We start from the raw sequence: 18,444 nt of genomic DNA, 5'->3' as shown, positions 1-18,444 counted from the left end.
GCGGTACTACAATTTCCGTATCAGTCTGTGACGTCACTGGGCCCATACATACTTTTTCCCATTGACTAACATTGGGAAACAGACGTCTGTAAATCACTAGTAAATAATAATAAAAATAGTATGAACACTTGTATAGCCCTTATTAGATTCATAAGCTCCTTACCACCACAAGTATATTTCAGATCTGTGGGAAACACTGAATTCTCATGTTTCATTATTATAATTATTTTTTTCTGTTATTGTTTTACCAGAAATCCCCCGAACGAATCAACGCCGCAGAACTCCAGACTGCCTCTCCGCTCTCAGAACTAAAACATTTTAAATATAATCTTATATTATGAATCCTCTATATAATATTAATCCATATTATCATCCTCTTTCCTATGTTGGTTTTATGTTTTTGTATTCTAAATGTGACCTAATTTCAAGCTATTTTCCAAAATCCTATGGAGAAATCCCATTGCTTTTTGGTCGAGGGAACCCATGCGCAGTTTATATCCGGGTAAATACGTCCTCCCTACACCACTCTATATTGTCAATACATTCTCTGACAGGCTTTCCGTCGTTCACTTGCAGGGCGTTGCCGTGGAAACGCTTTGATCTTTGAACACAACTGTGGGTCGTTAACTAAATCCAGTGGGTATCTAAAGATGTTCAGAAACGATGCAGGAATGTGGTACAATAATCAAAAAAATGTAATAGATAAACAGTTGAAATAATCAGTTAAAAGTGAGCTCAAATGTATGGATATTCTTTGTTGTACCTTAACAATACAACTAATGCTATTAATACTTACTCAGCGGGGGTAATTTTGGCATCGGGAAGCGCACCCAAGTTTCAGTCACAGAAAAAATTCTCTGAATTTTCGAGTTTAGGCCTACTAATAATACTTGCATATATCTCTAAAGGATTTGTTTATGTACTTGGTTTACTGTAATTATGTTAACTGCATCACTGTAATTATTTTTTTTATGCATTTATGTATGTCTTTGGTTGGTAAAAACAAAATGCCAATATAAATATTAGTCAAATAACTACTTAAAGTGTAACATGTTGATTTATCAATCCTCCTAAGAGTAGTATTTTTTAATCTAATACAATATGTCATCAATGAAGCATTGCATATTCATGCATTCCTGGAAACTGGTGATGATATTCTGTATCGCTGACTGAAGAGATTACAGGAATCAAACCTGTGACAGTTTCAGGTCAGGGAGCACAGGGAGGGAGCACATCGATTAATTTTCGATCACGAGAGAAAATATTCAGGCTGAGGGATTTCCAAAATTTCACTGACAGACGAAAAACATCCTGTAATCACGTATTCATCAAAAACATGGGAGAGATATAAACGAAGCAAAATATCAGTCTGACTGATAGTGAAAAACAATGATTTATTTGAAGATTTTCAGTCAGGCTTTAGGAAACATCATAGCATAGAAACAGCTCTTGTTAAAGTCACAAATTACCTTCTAATAAATAGCCTCAGACAAAGGACTTGTCTTTATTCTTGTCTTGCTCGATCTCAGTGCTGCATTTGATACTATCAACCATGACATCCTATTGCAAAGACTAGAGCACTTAGTTGGCATAAAGGGAACTGCTTTAGGATGGTTTAGGGCCTATCTATCTAAACGGTCTCAGTTTGTGTGTGTCAACGATGAATCTTCCATGCAAACCAAAGTTAGCCATGGAGTGCCACAGGGCTCAGTACTTGGACCTATTGTCAGGGTTGGGGGAAAAATAGGACCCAAGTGCAGTTAAAAATACAAAAAGGTTTGGTAACGAAAAGCGAGCTTTATTAAAAAGCTGAAAACAGGAAAAATAAGAAACTACTTAACATAAACAAAACCGGGGAGCACGACAAGAACAAACTTATAAGCAGCCAGAAGCATGGACGAAAACGGGCAGGTAACATGGACTTCAAAAACGGCAGGGAACAAGGACATGAAGACATGAACAGGTATCATGGACGAGAAACTATGACGAACAGACATGGAGCACAGGGGAAGACAAGACTAAATACACAAAAGTGTAATCACAGGACAAGACACAGCTGGACAGGGGAGGCATAAACATAAGGGCAACAGGTGAACACAATCAGACACATCAGGGAAACTAAAGACAGGAAGGCAAACAAAGGAAGTAGAATCAGACAAGACACAAGGAGAAAAACATTTCAAAATAAAAGGTTGACAATGAAAACATAAATCCAAAACCATGACACCTATTTTTTTCACATTATATATGCTTCCGTGCTATGTGTCACAGTATCACCTCAAAATACAAGATACGAAACATTTTCAACCGTGCAATAAAATATAAATAGTCCAACAAATATCTTTATTTTATTTTATTCTTGTCTAAGCTCAAGGGAGGCAGAGCAGAGGGCTTAAAGAGCCTCATGCTGCTCTGGAGCCGCGGGTTGCCGACCCCTGGGTTAGCTGAAAGCAATTATATTAACCTGTTACGCCCTGAGCCTGTTTTTCAGGTCTCAGGCTTGAAAATGACATGCCCAGAACAAATGAACAAATATCTTCCTTTCTAAAAAGTAATGATAAACCTGTGAGTTGGATGTAGAAGAGTCAGAATCAATATAGATGTTTTTATTTTTAAGTAAATTCAGATTGAACAGAGTAAAGAAATTATATTATAGTTTCCGTCCAAAAATAAACCATTACTTATAGTGAAAACCACCCTTGAATGATTGGATAGTAGACTAAAAGCTTTAGGAATCCAAACTATAACATATAACAAGTACCCTGTATCAAGATTGATGCAAAACAAGTGAAATTTAGAAAAAAAAACACCTCTGGGGTAATTTGGGTGTATTTGCCATATCTCTGGAACCCATTGGTCGATTTTGATGAATGACACCACTTTTGAACCGTTAGAGCCAATATAATCGAGAGGGAGTTCCTAAATCCATCTAAACATTAGCATTGGTGAATGAGTGATGCGCAGCCATATGAAAACTCAGTTTATTGACCTAATGTTATGATGGATTATCAGTAATAATTTCAAAGGGACACAGAGACATTGGATTAACCTTCAGCAGAGTTGATATGGGTTGTAATGCTCTTGAACACAACTTTTGATCAGAAAACAGCAAAGGTAAGACGTATTTGCCGTTTTGGCCCCGTAAAGGGAAGTTGTGTGTTGTCTTTACTGGCTTTCGCTGCCCTGAGTTTTGGTCGCACAGTGATGATAGTTATATCATTGGAATCTGTCGAATCTCAGCTTTCATATGATATCTAGTTTGTGCAGTGGAGTACTTCGGGAAAGTCGACGTGGTGGTGAGCGTTCCGTGAAAGTTGTGACCAGCTGATTTTGCGCAGTTCTCAAGTGTGTGCACAGGGGAGTCTCCCTTCGCAGCCCGTTGGCGTAGGTTTTGGCACAATTTTGTTGTACAGACCGACGTTAACAGCAGCCCCGTCTGTGCACATGGAGACCGATTCTGGAAAAACATTGCCATTGTATGTATTATATATATATATATATATATATATATATAATACATACAATGGCAATGTTCTAGTGGTAAACACTGAATAAAGAACATGTCAAGCTATGTGCTTTATCAGAAACAATGAGCAAGGTGTTTTGGAAGTATTATGGTCTGTGCTTACATTAGCAAGTATCGCTAACACTCAGAGCTAACGCTGTAGGCCTACTGGAGAGAGTATGTGTAAAGAAGCCAGATATATAAGATACTGTCCTTGTGGTAAACCCGCGAGAAAGGAAGCATTTGAAATCCATTCTGTTTCAGAAACAATGCTTGATGTGGTTTGGAACATAATATGGCGTTAATCACGGCAACATTTAGCTGAGTTTCTGTTGGTAGACAGCCTTCTCTTCACAGAGCTCACTGCTTGCATGCAGACGCTCCAAAGGGGCGTGGCCAGCAGCAGCTCCAAAAGGGCCAGACCCAGAATCAGCACTTTAGTAACAGGACTGAAATAGAGGGGTATGAGCATGGGCGTAGGAAGCATCCTGAAAAAAGAATATATAGATTTCCTGTATTCTGGTGCATTTTAACAGGTGGTTTGATACTTTTATGTGGCTATACTAGCATGAGGAAAATGATGGGTACATTTTTTAATTTCATCCAGTAGTAAAGAAAGGAAACATATTTGATTAATTGATTTCAGAGACGTCTTTGAATGAATAAAAGCAGTTTAAATGCCCATTTTTTGTACATTTATATACAACAATAAATATTTGTGAGTGCATTGAGAGATATTGTTGTGGAGAGTCATTTATATATAAATCGCAAAATACATTTGTGAATCCTTCTGTGAGTATTTATTAATATTGAGACTGATCTGACTCCATACAGATGTTAAGTTCACCAAGGAATGGTATCGACTTAAATGTTCAAATAAATGTTGCTCTTCTGTCTATATTGTTAACATGATGCCCCTTGACTGAAATGTTTCCTGTTCAATATCCCCACTGATTTCCTTAACATTCTGGGATGAGAGTCCACATCACAGTTTACTCTAAACTTTCATTTCCCTTTCATCACTCACCTCAGCAATGAACCTCTCTCCACTGTCCCTGTGTTCTGCCTCTGACTCACTCTCAAGTGCCTAGATGTCAAGAGAGTTGGTGAAGTGATAATTATTTATTGAGCAGTATACTCTTTCACATTGAATCATAACAAGTCATACTGAATGTAAATACAACTGACTCTAAAGTAAGTCCCAGTCTGTGACATTGGACATTTTGAAGACTCAAAGTCCCAAGCAATAGGTAGAATATTAGCTAGTCTATGTAATGTCTACAGAAAATAAATAGTTAACTGAATACTGGGATGGAAATTGCCTATAAACACACACAAAAATCTTCTGAATGATAAGAAGTATAATTAAAACATAATGCACATTACCATTTTGAGAGAGAGTACCTAAGTTAAAGAACTCAGAAAATAATCTCTTATTGAACTGAGGCTCCAGTAACACACACTGACTGCATGTTTACATGAGCACAGAGAGATCGGGTTATTCATGTTCCCTGTTTACATGATAAATACTAGTAACCTGGCATTTCGATGCCTTTTCTCATCTAAACTATTCAGTATTTGTATCTCTCTATCATGACATACAGATGTAGCACTCCAGATAGGACTCACATGGGTGTGTCCCAGTCAAAAGCCCAGCGGATCCCAGTGGCTGGGGGTGTTGCCAAATTGCTCGAGGGCATTGCCAAATTTCCCCATTTGTTCAATTACAGGATTGAACCATGAGATGGCGCTTCATTCACAAATACACAAAGACAACTGGGTGTTGTAGAACTTATTCTGTTTGCAATGTTTGCAGCTCTGCAGTTGTGTTTGCTGAATACTGTAGCATTTAATCACTTATTTGTTATGGTTTTCCGAGGCTACTATAATGAACAAATATCAATATTTTAGATCAAATAAAGTATAGAGTTTGCTTTATGCAGTATCTTTTTTGTAATATTGTTGGGGTGTTTTTATACAGTACAGTAGATTGAATTAAATCAATTTATACATTAAGATAAGATAAGATGGACCTTTATTAATCCCCGTGGGGAAATTCAGTAGTTCAAACAGCAACAGGGTAAGAGTGAAAAACAGGATAGCGCAGATTCACACAGATTAATAAAATCAAAAATAAGATGAGCGATAAAAATAATAATAATGAGAAACTATGAAATAAGAAATGAATAAAACTAAAATATAATTATCATATCATATATTATAATGTATTGTAGTATTAAGTAATATCATACATTAACCTCATTATAGAAGATGCCACATTGAATGGATGAACACATTTATGCATCAATAATTACAACAGAGTATTTCTAAAATACAATATGTATTTAATACGAATAACATAATGATTAATTTCAGATGATAATACTTTTCAGGGTTAGGTCCGGTCTGACAGCGCTTAGCTCTCTGCTGAAGATCACTGCTGCTCTAAACAAAGTCAAAAATCCTACATCCAAACGGAATAAATATAATTAATTGTTATTAATACGTTAAGTCTTGTTCATTGTTTTTCACTTTCATTAAATGTTTGATATTTCCGGCACAGACCCTTTCATACCGGCAATGCGCGATAGAAACAACAGAAAGTGCGACAGTTTAAAGAGCCTGTGACAGCATCCCAACAACTGTTGTGCAATGAAATATTGGGCTACTAGTCATCTCGAACCGTCAGTTTAAAAAAGAAGGTGCGATACAGTTCCGATAAATATCAATAATTTCGAACATTGCGGGGAAATTCCTTCGACTCATTTTGAAGTTTTGGGGGAAGCCGGAAGTGACGTCAATGCGGGAACGCTTCACTGTGCGGTGAGAGAACCAAACACGGACAAAGTTTGTTGTCATGCGTAGAAATGGGGAATTACTGAGTTTAGGCACGTTAATAACGTTCTAATGAAGTTGACTACAGTATATTCATATTTGTCAGTGCTTTCATGTCAATTCGGGGAACATAAACATAAATGATCGTGGTGAAGATGATGATTAAATTAGGATTAAAAATCGGTAGTGAGAGCTGCTGAATTTCCTCCCGTAGGATGTGATATAAAAACTAATCGATTATTTTTGTAGTTGTAAACTCGAGGGGATGAAACTACATTTATTAGTGCTTTCATGTCAATTCGGCGAACATATGATAAATTAAATGATCGTGAGGAAGATGATTTAAAAATCGTTTGTTTGAGCCGGTCTGCATTTCCTGATCAGAAAACAAACCGATGCTTTTTGTAGTTGTAATACACCAACATGGATTAACCGTGTGGTTTTTTTACCACAATGTTGGGGAAATTAATGGATAAAATGCATGGATTATTATTATTATTATTATTCCCACTCCGGTCGGGACACTAGGTCCACCGTTTCCCCAGCAGCAAGGCTCCCCCCGTTGACAGTTTACGTGGGCTGGGCTGGGTGCAGTGGCGGACTGGCCATCTTGTCTGTCAAAATGCATCTACGTTTCTAACTTGCAATATCATTATTTCCGCTCTCTTCACTCCAGAAGAGCGATCTCCCTGTGTCTCTCTGTGTGCGGGGGGCGGGGCCTAACAGACATGCTGCAGCGAACACAAACCTACAGACTGGGGGTTGGGAGATCACAGGGGGGAGGGGGGGGGAGCTGTGGAATGTGAGCATCCCCCTTGGGAGACTTACTCCACACATTCCGATGGCCAATTAGCTTTAAACAAAGAGTTTGCAACGTGGGGGGTGGGGGCTTCTCCAAAGAGAAAATGCAGATATAATTCACTCTCTCGACTCGCTGGTATCTCGAGCTGAGCGCTCATTGGTGGTTTGTACCCGCTGCTGATGAAACTCTCCATTGGCTCGGCAAAAGTTTGTTGTTGTTTTGTGTCAGTTTTACGTCGCCACTTCCATTCACATTTTTCATCATTGTTCCACAATGTTTATCATGAAATTAATATCCATATATTTTATACTATACTACATGCCAACCCTACCGATTCGGGCGGTAGTCTACCGCTTTTGACATGTTTCTACCGCCTAACGACTTAGCTGGCTTTCCCTACCGATTTTCAATCTTCCCAAACTATAACAAATAAAAGTGACACTCCATAGAAACTGGACTCGACTTTTGGTGGACATCGTTTGCAGCGTGATCGCATCATATAAACAGTAGTCCTCTGTGTTTCTGAAAGAGAAACAATGTGTAGACCGGGGGTAACGCTGCGGGAAAGGCAGCGTTACCCCCGACGAGGCATTTGAGTCCTGCAGGATTTCCCCGTTAATATCAGTGTCTCGAAAACACATCTTGGCGACTGAAAGAAATCCAGTGTTTGGTCTTTTCCGGAAGCATCCTACAGTGTCTCAACTGAAAGGGGACCACAAACACACACAAAATATAATGCAATTTTGAGATTTGGGAATATTTATGTCCCATTCTTTCACTTTTTCTGACATTTTCAACACCAAACATGTCGTTAATGTGTTTAGTGAACTACAGCAATCTGAAAGCCTGTACATTATTTATATCACACTTTATCAGTATAAAAATGCAGGAAATGAATTTTTAATGCAGTATTTTCTGATTTATGGCGCAACACAAAGATATTTCGCTCTGTGCAAACATTTGACTCTAATATGTCAACAACATGAAACAAGAATATGAACCTGGCTTTATCCAATGTTCACGCAAGAGTTCTACATCCTGAGACATCCTTCATCTACACTGTCTCAACTGAAAGAGGACCAGAAACACATTAAAAATATAATAAAATGTGGAGACTTTGGGATATTTATCTCCAATTATTTTACTTTTCTGGAATTTTACAGACCAGACATGTCGTTGATGTCACTGTTTACCAAACTACCACATTTTCTGAAAAATGCATAAAATTATGCAATATATTTTAAATACATGGTTTATACATGTGATTACTGGGGTTCCATTTCTTCTGATTACCTAATTTGGGCGTGCACATTTGCCACGCGCAAGCCTACCTCTTTTGGATTTGAAAAGGTTGGCATGTATGCTATACTTGCATTGCTTACCGTTTTCATACTTTATATATCTTAGCATATTCATACACACTGTTAATACTGCTCACAGGCTGCTGTGTATATCTAGTGTATTCATACCCCTCACTGTTTATTCATCATTCAATTAATTCTATATTTTATTCTGTAGATTGTGTACATTACTTTTCACTTTACTGCTTGTTGCACCGTTAGAAGCTAAACTGCATTTCGTTGTCTCAGTACCTGTAATCTGTGCAATAACAACAAAGCAGGCATCTTTATTGTTGCCTCAACAATCAAGTTCTAAGTAGTGCAATATGAAATAAAAACAACTACACTCTTTTGGCAGTGTTGTGGTGCCGAGAGATGGGAGTCGGAGGCGGGGTATCAAAGGTACAAGCTAGACTTTTATTTAGCATCTGAAAACCATTGTAAACAACTACATGCCCGGGAAGCGAAGACCGGCGGAAACAGGAAGTCCGGTTCACTAAAATGTCCGTGCAGAACAATACCCCAACCCATAGATCCGTGGGTGAAAAATGTCAATCACCACAGTGCACACATTAACAACAACTACACTATTTTGGCTGTGTAACAATTCAACAAGAACTACACTCTTTTGGCAGTAATTAATTAGATAAATAATAAACGGTCAGACTGACACTGAAGACAAACAAACTATTTTCAGCAATCAATCTGTTTAGTTGACTCTGGGTGACATGTGGCGATTTAAAAAAATCGGTTTTTGGCTGTTTAGATGGTGTTGCTCCATCTGGGTCACTGCCGGTGGTTGAGACAGTGGGGTCTTTGGTGACTTCAGGAGATCGGCATTGCTGTTATTCAATGTGGACAATGCTTTCTGTCCTGCACACAGTTTACATTTGACCGTAATATTTTTTGCGTCCTTTATCCCCACAAATTGAAAATAGTGGTTATATCTCCAAGTTGCAAATGCGCTGTTGCTCTCGCTGATACTTGCATCTGCCATAGTGTGTGTGTGCTGGTGGTGGGCGTTGCCGTGTATGTGTGTGTGTTAGCAAGTGTTTGTGTGTCTGTGTATTTTCCCCATAAGGCAAGACCCGCCCAACTCTATCTCTGATTGGCTTACCCTGAAAAGTTACCCCGCGTTAACCAATCATCACTCCTCTCTGGTCACTTTCACTTTTCCATGGTACTGTGAGAGGACATCGCTGTATTCGCCTGTAAATTACATCCGCAGGGAGATTCGGTCCAGTTGGATCACATAATGTAACGCAGTAACGCACCCATTTAAATCACAGTAACTATAACGGCGTTACTGAATGGGAATAGTTAACTAGTAACGTTATTAGTTACCGCAAAAGGTAGTTGTGTGCTTTAGTTTGTAACACGTTAGTCCCAACACTGGTAAACACACACCTGATCACCATCCATGATCAATTGCAGCTGGTTTCATTAAAATTACATTTATTTATCAAGGGGGCGTATCAAGTCCTGCGGGGGGGTTTTCCTTTTCAGCAGGGGCCCACCCCGTGTAGATCATGGACCCGCACAGGTAGGCGTCTGAAATGAAACGATACATCTGTAAAGACGAAACTCCTCTCAAGAAGTGAGACGCTTTTGCCGCCATCACTGTTAACCAGTGTTGGGCAAGTTACTTTTACAAATTAACTAGTAATAGTTATAGTTACTGCTCTCAAAAAAGTAATTAGTTACTTTATTAGTTACTAAATTATAAAAGTAACTAGTAACAACTTACTTTACTTTAAAAATAATAACAATACAAATACAAGTTTTGGTGTTGTTCTGTGGCACAGTAAGAGAAAATACAACTCCCCATCATTGTAGCAATTATTCCTACATGAAATGTAGTGGAACAATAAAAACAATAAAACACAAAAGACATGTAGGGGAGAGCGGGGTAATGTGAGACATTTTTTACATTTGCTCTCCTGTAGGCGAGCTAAAATGATATATCAGTAAAATGTACACATTTCCCATTAATTCAGGATGTTTCCTAGCACTGGAAATGATCAGAATGTCTTCAGGACAAAGGGCAGTGAAAATATGATTGTTTTTTAAAAAGTGGTCTTGTGTCTCACTTTACCCCAGCTAAGGGGTGAACTGAGACAGACTAGAGAAATCAAGGGGGTAAAGTGAACCACTTACCTTTTCCACTTTTAAACTACAAAAACAACACATGTTGTAACAGTTAGAATCCTGACAGATAGATTGACAACCACACATTCCAAAAATAATGTCGGATGCGCAACATAATCATGGGGATTGGTCAATTTAGCACATTTTTTAAACAAAGTAACTCCAAACAAAGTCAAATACAACATAATATATTTCAAAGTGCTTTAATAAACATTCAATTAACCATTTAACCAGTTAGATTAGAACACGATATGATATGAACATCAGCCGCATATTTAAACAAGGCCTACTCTACATTCCAGCCCTGAAGGTTACAGGGAAAGGTGAAGAGTTGCTCTCTCCGTGTTGTTCCTCCAGGCCTATTAGGTTGAGGCAGCTTCTTCACCACATCACCTTTAGGAACATGTGCCACATCCTTTTCTTTCATAGCAAACGTGGGTCTCTCCCACTCTCTGTTGTTTCCCTGGATTTTTCTGAGGAATTGGGTTAGTATTTCGTCCCCCTCAACCTTCTCAACCATGCCAACATAACGGATACTTCGGTGTTTTGTGGCAAAATTGACGAGGACGAAGTCACCCACGGACAGATCTTTGTTTCCGGGGTCACTCCTCTCATCTTCAGAGCTCTCAAAATCATCCTCAAATGGGACAGGGTCATCACTCTCCTCCGAGCTGCTATCTATGATTTTCTTCTTGGGTGCCTTCTTTTTCGGTTTTCCCTTTTCTTTGCTATTTTGCTTTTTCCCTGCCAGTTTCTTTTGTCTCTCTTCATAAGCCTGTTCTATGATTTGCTTCTCTGGAGTATCTGTTAAGATGGCTGTCTTCACACGCTTTCGTTTTGTTTGTCCTCTGGGGGGACATTTTGGAAGTGGTATGATTTCCTGAGGAGACACATATCCAGGTCGTGAGACAGCTGGCGAGGCACATCCATGTGGACCATGCAAAGTGGATGGAATAGCATCAGCGAGTGGAATAGCATCTGCAGCAGGTGGTTCATCTGCAGGGGGTGGATCATCTGCAGGCCGTGGACCATCCGGATCATCTGAAGTGGATGGACCAGTGGATGCAGGCCGCAGCTCAGGGTTTGGCCGGTCTGACACCATGGATGGTGCAAACGCCTCCTCAGGGAAAATATCTCTGTTATATGGGAAGATCCCAGTGGACTTGAAGCCAGAGGTGATATTGCGTGGTGTCACTGCTGACAAGAAGGCCTCGTTCACAAATCCTGCAATCTGATAGATGGAGACTGTTTTACCAGGGTTAGATCTCATCCACCCATCAAGAGCTCGGCTGTATAGGGTCTTGAACGGGCCATACACTGTCACGTCGAGAGGCTGCAAGCGATGGGATGTGTGGGGTGGGAGGGTGAGCAGAACAATACCATTACTCTTTGCTTTCTCCACTGCCTTGAGTGAGATGTGAGCTCTCAGATTATCCAGGATTAGCAGCATGGGATGGTCAGGAGTGCACTTAGTGTGCTTTATCAAGTGATCGAGGAACTCAGGCCAGGTGTCTTCGTTCATCCATCCTGTTCTGGTGGAGGCACCTTTGGCTCCTGGAGGTGCTCCTATCATGAAGTCGTCCTTAAACCTAACTCTGGGGAAGACAAACATGGGAGGTATGGCATTCCCAGCAGCATTCACTGCACACACCACAGTCACCAGTTCTCCTCTCTCAGCTGATGTGATAGAACCAACTTGCTTTTTCCCTTTCTCTGTCACAACCTGAATCAAGTAGAAAGTTTAGAATCAATGGCATGTGCAATCAGTAGGCTACTATTGGTCTAAAGGTACATTTTATTTTGTTGCAGTCCATTCATTTTTTTCTAGTTCACAGGCTCACAACATTACTAATAGCATTAGTTTCAGCATTCTGCCAATAGCTAGCTGGTCATTATCACAAGCCACTCAGTATCAGTCTGCTGCTCTCTAGTAGCTTACCTGCCGTGGCTTTTGTACTGTAAAGACGCCTGTTTCATCCACATTGTAAATCATGTGTGGAGGAAATGTGTGTCTGTTAAAGAAGAGAGGCAAGGGAAGAACCTTATCAGAATCAAAACCAAATCTTACAGGTAAAACCTCCATAAAACATTTGCAACTAAAGAATTAATTCTGTCACCTGTCCATCACTACAGCCAGATTTGTAAAGAACTCCCCCACTGTAGTCTTATTGAAGGCTGTAGCCCTTCCCAGGGATGTTGCCTCCGGAGTTCGGACAAAGAGATGGCGACGGGCTAGAAAGCTGCCAAACCACTCTACTCCTAAAGAGTGGACAATTCGTTATTATAAGATAAGCTTTGTGGCAAGATCAGTTGGCCTAAGTTGACCTACAGAATCATGTGATCTCTTGCGCACCCTAGCCTACCTGCACATTGTTCCTCCATCCAATTGGCAGGGACAGGGATATGGTTTTTGTCTGCATATTCAAATGCCAGTTCACGGCACTTAACTGGAGCAAGGCCATGGAACTGGTCAGCCAGTTGTTTTAAATGTTGGGCAAGCTCCTCCTCCATCTCATCTGTCAGTATTCTTTTTGCCTCAGCTACTGCACCCCAGGCTACTGATTTAACTCTCCCTTTCTCTATTTTCTTAATGAATCTTTGGAGGGTTGTCTTGTCGATATTTCTTTCCTTTCCTGCTTGTCTTAAGGACTTCTTTCCTTGCATGACCTCTGCAGCTGCACTCTCCATCTCTGTGAGGGGTGTTTGGCCCCAAGCTGTCTTCCTGATGTATCGTCTTGGCATGATGACTTTTCTACAATGTTTATGACATTAAAATTAAAACATATGTATTGTAATATTACACTAAAATATATATAAGACTAAACTTAACTTGTGCTTCATGTCGGGGTAAAGTGAGTCAGCGTCTCACTTTACCCCACAGCATCTGTCTCACTTTACCCCACAGCCACCATTTTAGAAAAAACAACATCTCTAGGCAATTCAGGCTAATCTTTAACTAGCATCAATCACATGGTTTTATATGTTGGAAGTTCATCAACATGTATGATATAAGTTTTTCAACCTGAATCAATTTGCTTTGATATTACAGTTGATTACGTTCGCAGTAAGAAAATTTACTTTTACATGCAACAAACACATTTTTGTGAAAAAAAATACTTACCACAGAACCAGCACCAACTTCTCCTTCATGACAAGTGGGGGGTGGGAGGGGCTTGAAAACATTATGGTCACATGACCGCAAATTTGTTTCTTTGCCTAGTTACAGCGGGTGTCTCACATTACCCGGTGTCCCACATTACCCCGCTCTCCCTAGAAGTTTTGACAGGCATCTGTATTGTAGCCTCAACAATCAAGTTCTAAGCAGTGCACTTGTAGTGCAATCTGAAATAAAAACAACTAGGCCTACACTCTTTTGGCAGTGTACACATTAACAACAACTACATTATTTTGGCAGTGTAACAATTAAACCTCATATCTGTTCATTTAGCATAAACAAAATCAATAATGGTGGATACACTTAAGAAGAGCCTCTCTCTAAGCCTTTCAGCCTTACAAGCAATCTCCAAGTTGTAAATGCGCTGCTGCTCTCGCTGATACTTGCGTCTGCCATTGTGTGTGTGTGTGTGTGTGTGTGTGTGTGTGTGTGTGTGTGTGTGTGTGTGTGTGTGTGTGTGTGTGTGTGTGTGTGTGTGTGTGTGTGTGTGTGTGTGTGTGTGTGTGTGTGTGTGTGTGTGCGTGCGTGTGTGTGTGTGTGCTGGTGGTGGGCGTTGCCGTGTATGTGTGTGTGTTAGCAAGTGTTTGTGAGTCTGTGTATTTTTCCCATAAGGCAAGACCCGCCCAACTCTGTCTCTGATTGGCTTACCCTGAAATGTTACCCCGCGTTAACCAATCATCACTCCTCTCTGGTCACTTTCACTTTTCCATGTTACTGTGAGAGGACATCGCTATATTCGCCTGTAAGTTACATCTGCAGGGAGATTCGGTTCAGTTGGATCACATAATGTAACGCAGTAATGCACCCATTTAAATCACAGTAACTATAACGGCGTTACTGAATGGGAATATGTAACAATAAAGTTATTAGTTATCGCAAAAGGTAGTTGCGTTACAGTAACGCGTTAATTTGTAACGCGTTAGTCCCAGCACTGCTGTTGACTGATTAACTGCTACCAGCTGATGACTTACTTTCCTCTCTTTGAAAAAAAATGTCTTACAGTTGCAAGAAAAAGTATGTGAACCCTTTGGAACTACCTGGATTTATGCATAAATTGGTCATAAAATGTGTTCTGATCTTCATCTAAGTCACAACAATAGACAAAAACAGTCTGCTTAAGCTAAAACCACACAAACAATTATATGTTTTTATTGAACACACCATGTAAACATTCACAGTGCAGGGTGGGAAAAGTATGTGAACCCTTGGATTTAATAACTGGTTGACCCTCCTTTGGCAGCAATAACCTCAACCAAATGTTTCCTATAGTTGCATGTCAGACCTGCACCACGGTCAGGAGGAATTTTGGACCATTCCTCTTTACAAAACTGTTTCAGTTCAGCAATATTCTTGGGATGTCTGGTGTGAATCGCTCTCTTGAGGTCATGCCACAGCATCTCAATTGGGTTGGGGTCAGGACTCTGACTGGGCCACTCCAGAAGGCGTATTTTCTTCTGTTGAAGCCATTCTGTTGTTGATTTACTTCTGTGCTTTGGGTCGTTGTCCTGTTGCATCACCCATCTTCTGTTGAGCTTCAATTGGTGGACAGATGGCCTTAAGTTCTCCAGCAAAATGTCTTGATAAACTTGATAATTCATTTTTTCCGTCGATGATGGCAATCTGTCCAGGCCCTGAGGCAGCAAAGCAGCCCCAAACCATGATGCTCCCTCCACCATACTTCACAGTTGGGATGAGGTTTTGATGTTGGTGTGCTGTGCCTTTATTTCTCCACACATAGCGTTGTGTGTTCCTTCCAAACAACTCAACTTTGGTTTCATCTGTCCACAGAATATTTTGCCAGTAGTGCTGTTGAACATCCAGGTGCTCTTTTGCAATCTTCAAACGTGCAGATCAGAACACATTTTATGACCAACTTATGCAGAAATCCAGGTAATTCCAAAGGGTTCACATACTTTTTCTTGCAACTGTATGTCCATGTTGTCTGGGGGAGAAAACATATCAAACCAAGAGATCGTCAGCTTTGATTATCGCTGTATTAACCATGTCCTGAACATTTGGTGTGTGTGCCTTACCTTCGCTACCGGCATCGCTTCATTCAACAGATCTGAGCTGTCCAACTATGGCAACACTCCTTGAACATGCGCGCACTATGGGAGAATCTGCCTTAGTACAAAGTAGCAGTGAAAACATGGTACAGAGTTTCATTGATTTGGGCATTCTCTCAATAAGCAAGTGGAATGGATTTGATAGTGAAGCACTGACACAGGGCTCTACAAAGTGCGGCGAGTGGATAGACCGATTCACGGACTTTCCACATGGTACAAGTGGGGGGATCTAAACTAATCATTTCAAAAGCGGGGGAGACTTGTCCCACCCTCATATAATGGCTGCAACGCCCATGGGTATGAGGCATGCTACAATGGGTGGTCTGTTTGGTATTTTGAGCAAAACACTTCAAAGACATGTTTAGATATGTCTGTTTAATATATTGTTAAAATATAGTATAATAGGACACCTTTAAGTTGAACCTAATGTTTTTTATTTCAACTTTATATTATTGCTTTCAACTAACCTGCTACAGTGATTTGAAATCTATTGACATAATACATTTAAAGTCAACTTTTCAGTGTTTTCAGTGTAAAAGATGGGAAAAAGGAAATAAAGTGAAGATGGATTTGATGGAAGGCCAGACTGACACACACACTTACATATACACAGTTACACACATACTGACACACAGACAGACACACACACTGACGACACACACAATGACGACACTGACGACACACACACACACACACACACACACACACACACACACACACACACACACACACACACACACACACGTTTGATTTTCCCTGCAGCTCATCCTGTCCGTCCTCCATCATCAGCCTTTTTTCCCTTTGTAGCCCTTTCTCCCATTTCCTCTCGTTCCCCCTGTTTCAGAAGGAAACATTCATATGTGCAGCAGCGCTCTTTCATCACACCACAACGTTAAGCACAGACATTTTCACGTCATTTCCCAGGAAAATTACACAGTAGCTGCAGCAACACATCACTGCGGGCACAAAGGGACCCTTCATTTCACATGCACTTTTTTTTCACGACATAATGTGCAACACAGGTTTTTTAAGGACTAGGGAAATATCATAATATTTGCAGAAGTCCCTTTTTCTTCAGCAGTTTAAGCATAATCCCCTAACATCCCTACAGATGTAGCACTCCAGATAGGACTCCACCCAGCGGATTCCAACCAAAAACCAAGCGGATCCCAGTGGCTGGGGGCGTTGCGAAATTGCTAGTGGGCGTTGCAAAATTTCCCCATTTGTTCAATTACAGGATTTAACCATGAGATGGCGCTTCATTCACAAATACACAAAGACAACTGGGTGTTGTAGGCCTTAGTTTGTTTGCAATGTTTGCAGCTCTGCGGTTGTGTTTGCTGAATACTGTAGCATGTAATCACTTATTTGTTATGGTTTTCACAGGCTACTATAACGAAAAAACATCAATATTTTAGATTAAATAAAGTATATCTAATCTTATTATCTTAATTGTAATTCAATAATATATTGTCTTTATATATATATTAAATAATCTTAATAATGTAAATGTTTACACTTCTTTTTTTTTCAATGAACTCAATGTGTGATTGTTATAGCAGTAATAATACAGTAAACTATTAACAATAATATAATAGTAAATATTCTTGTCAATGCAGAATATGATTATATCCGTGACAGTGGGAATAAAAAACGATATGCTACAGCAGGGGTGCCCACACTTTTTCAGCTTGGGAGTTACTTTTAAAATGACCAAGCCCAAAACATCTACCTACAGGCCCAATCTGTGTCGCGAGCGCGCGGGGGGGGGGGAGGGGTGCTAGTGGAGTAAACGGCGGATAAACTGTGGCGCGCTTACACTAATTGCGCTGCATAAGCGCATAATAGTGCGCCGCATTTGCGCTTCAGATGAGGAGGTGAGGCCCCCTCATAACTGCATGAACCTGTATGGCACAATACAACTCAGACTGGCTTACCTGTACGTCTATCAAGTGGCAAATGCCATAGTAAGGATGGATGATAGGCTAACTTTAAAAAAAACTTTTAAACATTTTAAACATTTTTTTTATTTTTTCAATGCCATGCGATCTACCCACACTACCTTTGCGATCGACCGGTCGATCGCGATCGACGTAACGGGCACCCCTGTGCTACAGTATAGTAATAAAAGATAAATCCCACTTGTTGTAGCCTACCTGGCAGAGCAAGAAAAACTCCAGCCTTTTATTTAAACTTGTTTAAAACATATCTAAATGAATATGTGTGTCCCGGGCCATAAACGTAAGTATACTGTCAGTTTTCAGATAAAGCCACGGCATCACAATTATTCTGTATTCTACAATATAATTATTTTCACCTCCTGTATTGCTCTTTCAACCCACCAGCTTTTATGGAGAACATAAGTTATATAATTATTAACCAGAGGCATGTTTCTCACTATTTTATGCAAAGAAACAACAGACTACTGTGTGTGTGTATTCTGCAGAGTAGATTTCCTTATAATGTTTGCTAAAATGTATGTATGCATCATTTATACGGGCAGCCAGGGTCTTTGCATCAACCTATGGGATTGAAGTAGGTAAAAAATGTGCTTTGCTTCAGGTTTGTGCACA

The 18,444-nt window shown here is 40.0% G+C and overlaps 2 protein-coding genes across 5 annotated transcripts in view; both read right to left on the bottom strand.

Moving 5' to 3' along the window:
* The window catches only part of LOC307017377 (junction plakoglobin-like), a 708,820-nt gene that overhangs the window by 429,903 nt on the left and 260,473 nt on the right, over positions 1-18,444 (bottom strand). The window lies entirely within an intron of this gene.
* LOC307017291 (uncharacterized protein) lies at positions 10,818-14,624 on the bottom strand. 3 transcript variants are annotated; one of them, XM_079646838.1, is made up of 5 exons: positions 13,752-14,624; positions 12,994-13,382; positions 12,748-12,889; positions 12,570-12,642; positions 10,818-12,353 (listed from the first exon to the last, which is right to left on the bottom strand). In XM_079646838.1, the coding sequence occupies exons 2-5, from the start codon at positions 13,370-13,372 to the stop codon at positions 10,917-10,919; spliced, it is 2,031 nt and encodes a 676-aa protein (XP_079502964.1). In that variant the 5' UTR covers positions 13,373-13,382; positions 13,752-14,624; the 3' UTR covers positions 10,818-10,916. The 3 variants fall into 3 exon arrangements, with proteins under 3 accessions (XP_079502964.1, XP_079502965.1, XP_079502963.1); XM_079646839.1 differs by lacking the exon at positions 12,994-13,382 and having other exon boundaries at positions 13,752-14,619; XM_079646837.1 differs by lacking the exon at positions 13,752-14,624 and having other exon boundaries at positions 12,994-13,720.

Source organism: Notothenia rossii (genome assembly GCF_949606895.1).
Source record: "Notothenia rossii genome assembly, chromosome: 8".
NCBI classification, from domain to species: domain Eukaryota; kingdom Metazoa; phylum Chordata; class Actinopteri; order Perciformes; family Nototheniidae; genus Notothenia; species Notothenia rossii.
This window is presented reverse-complemented; position numbering and strand designations above follow the sequence as displayed.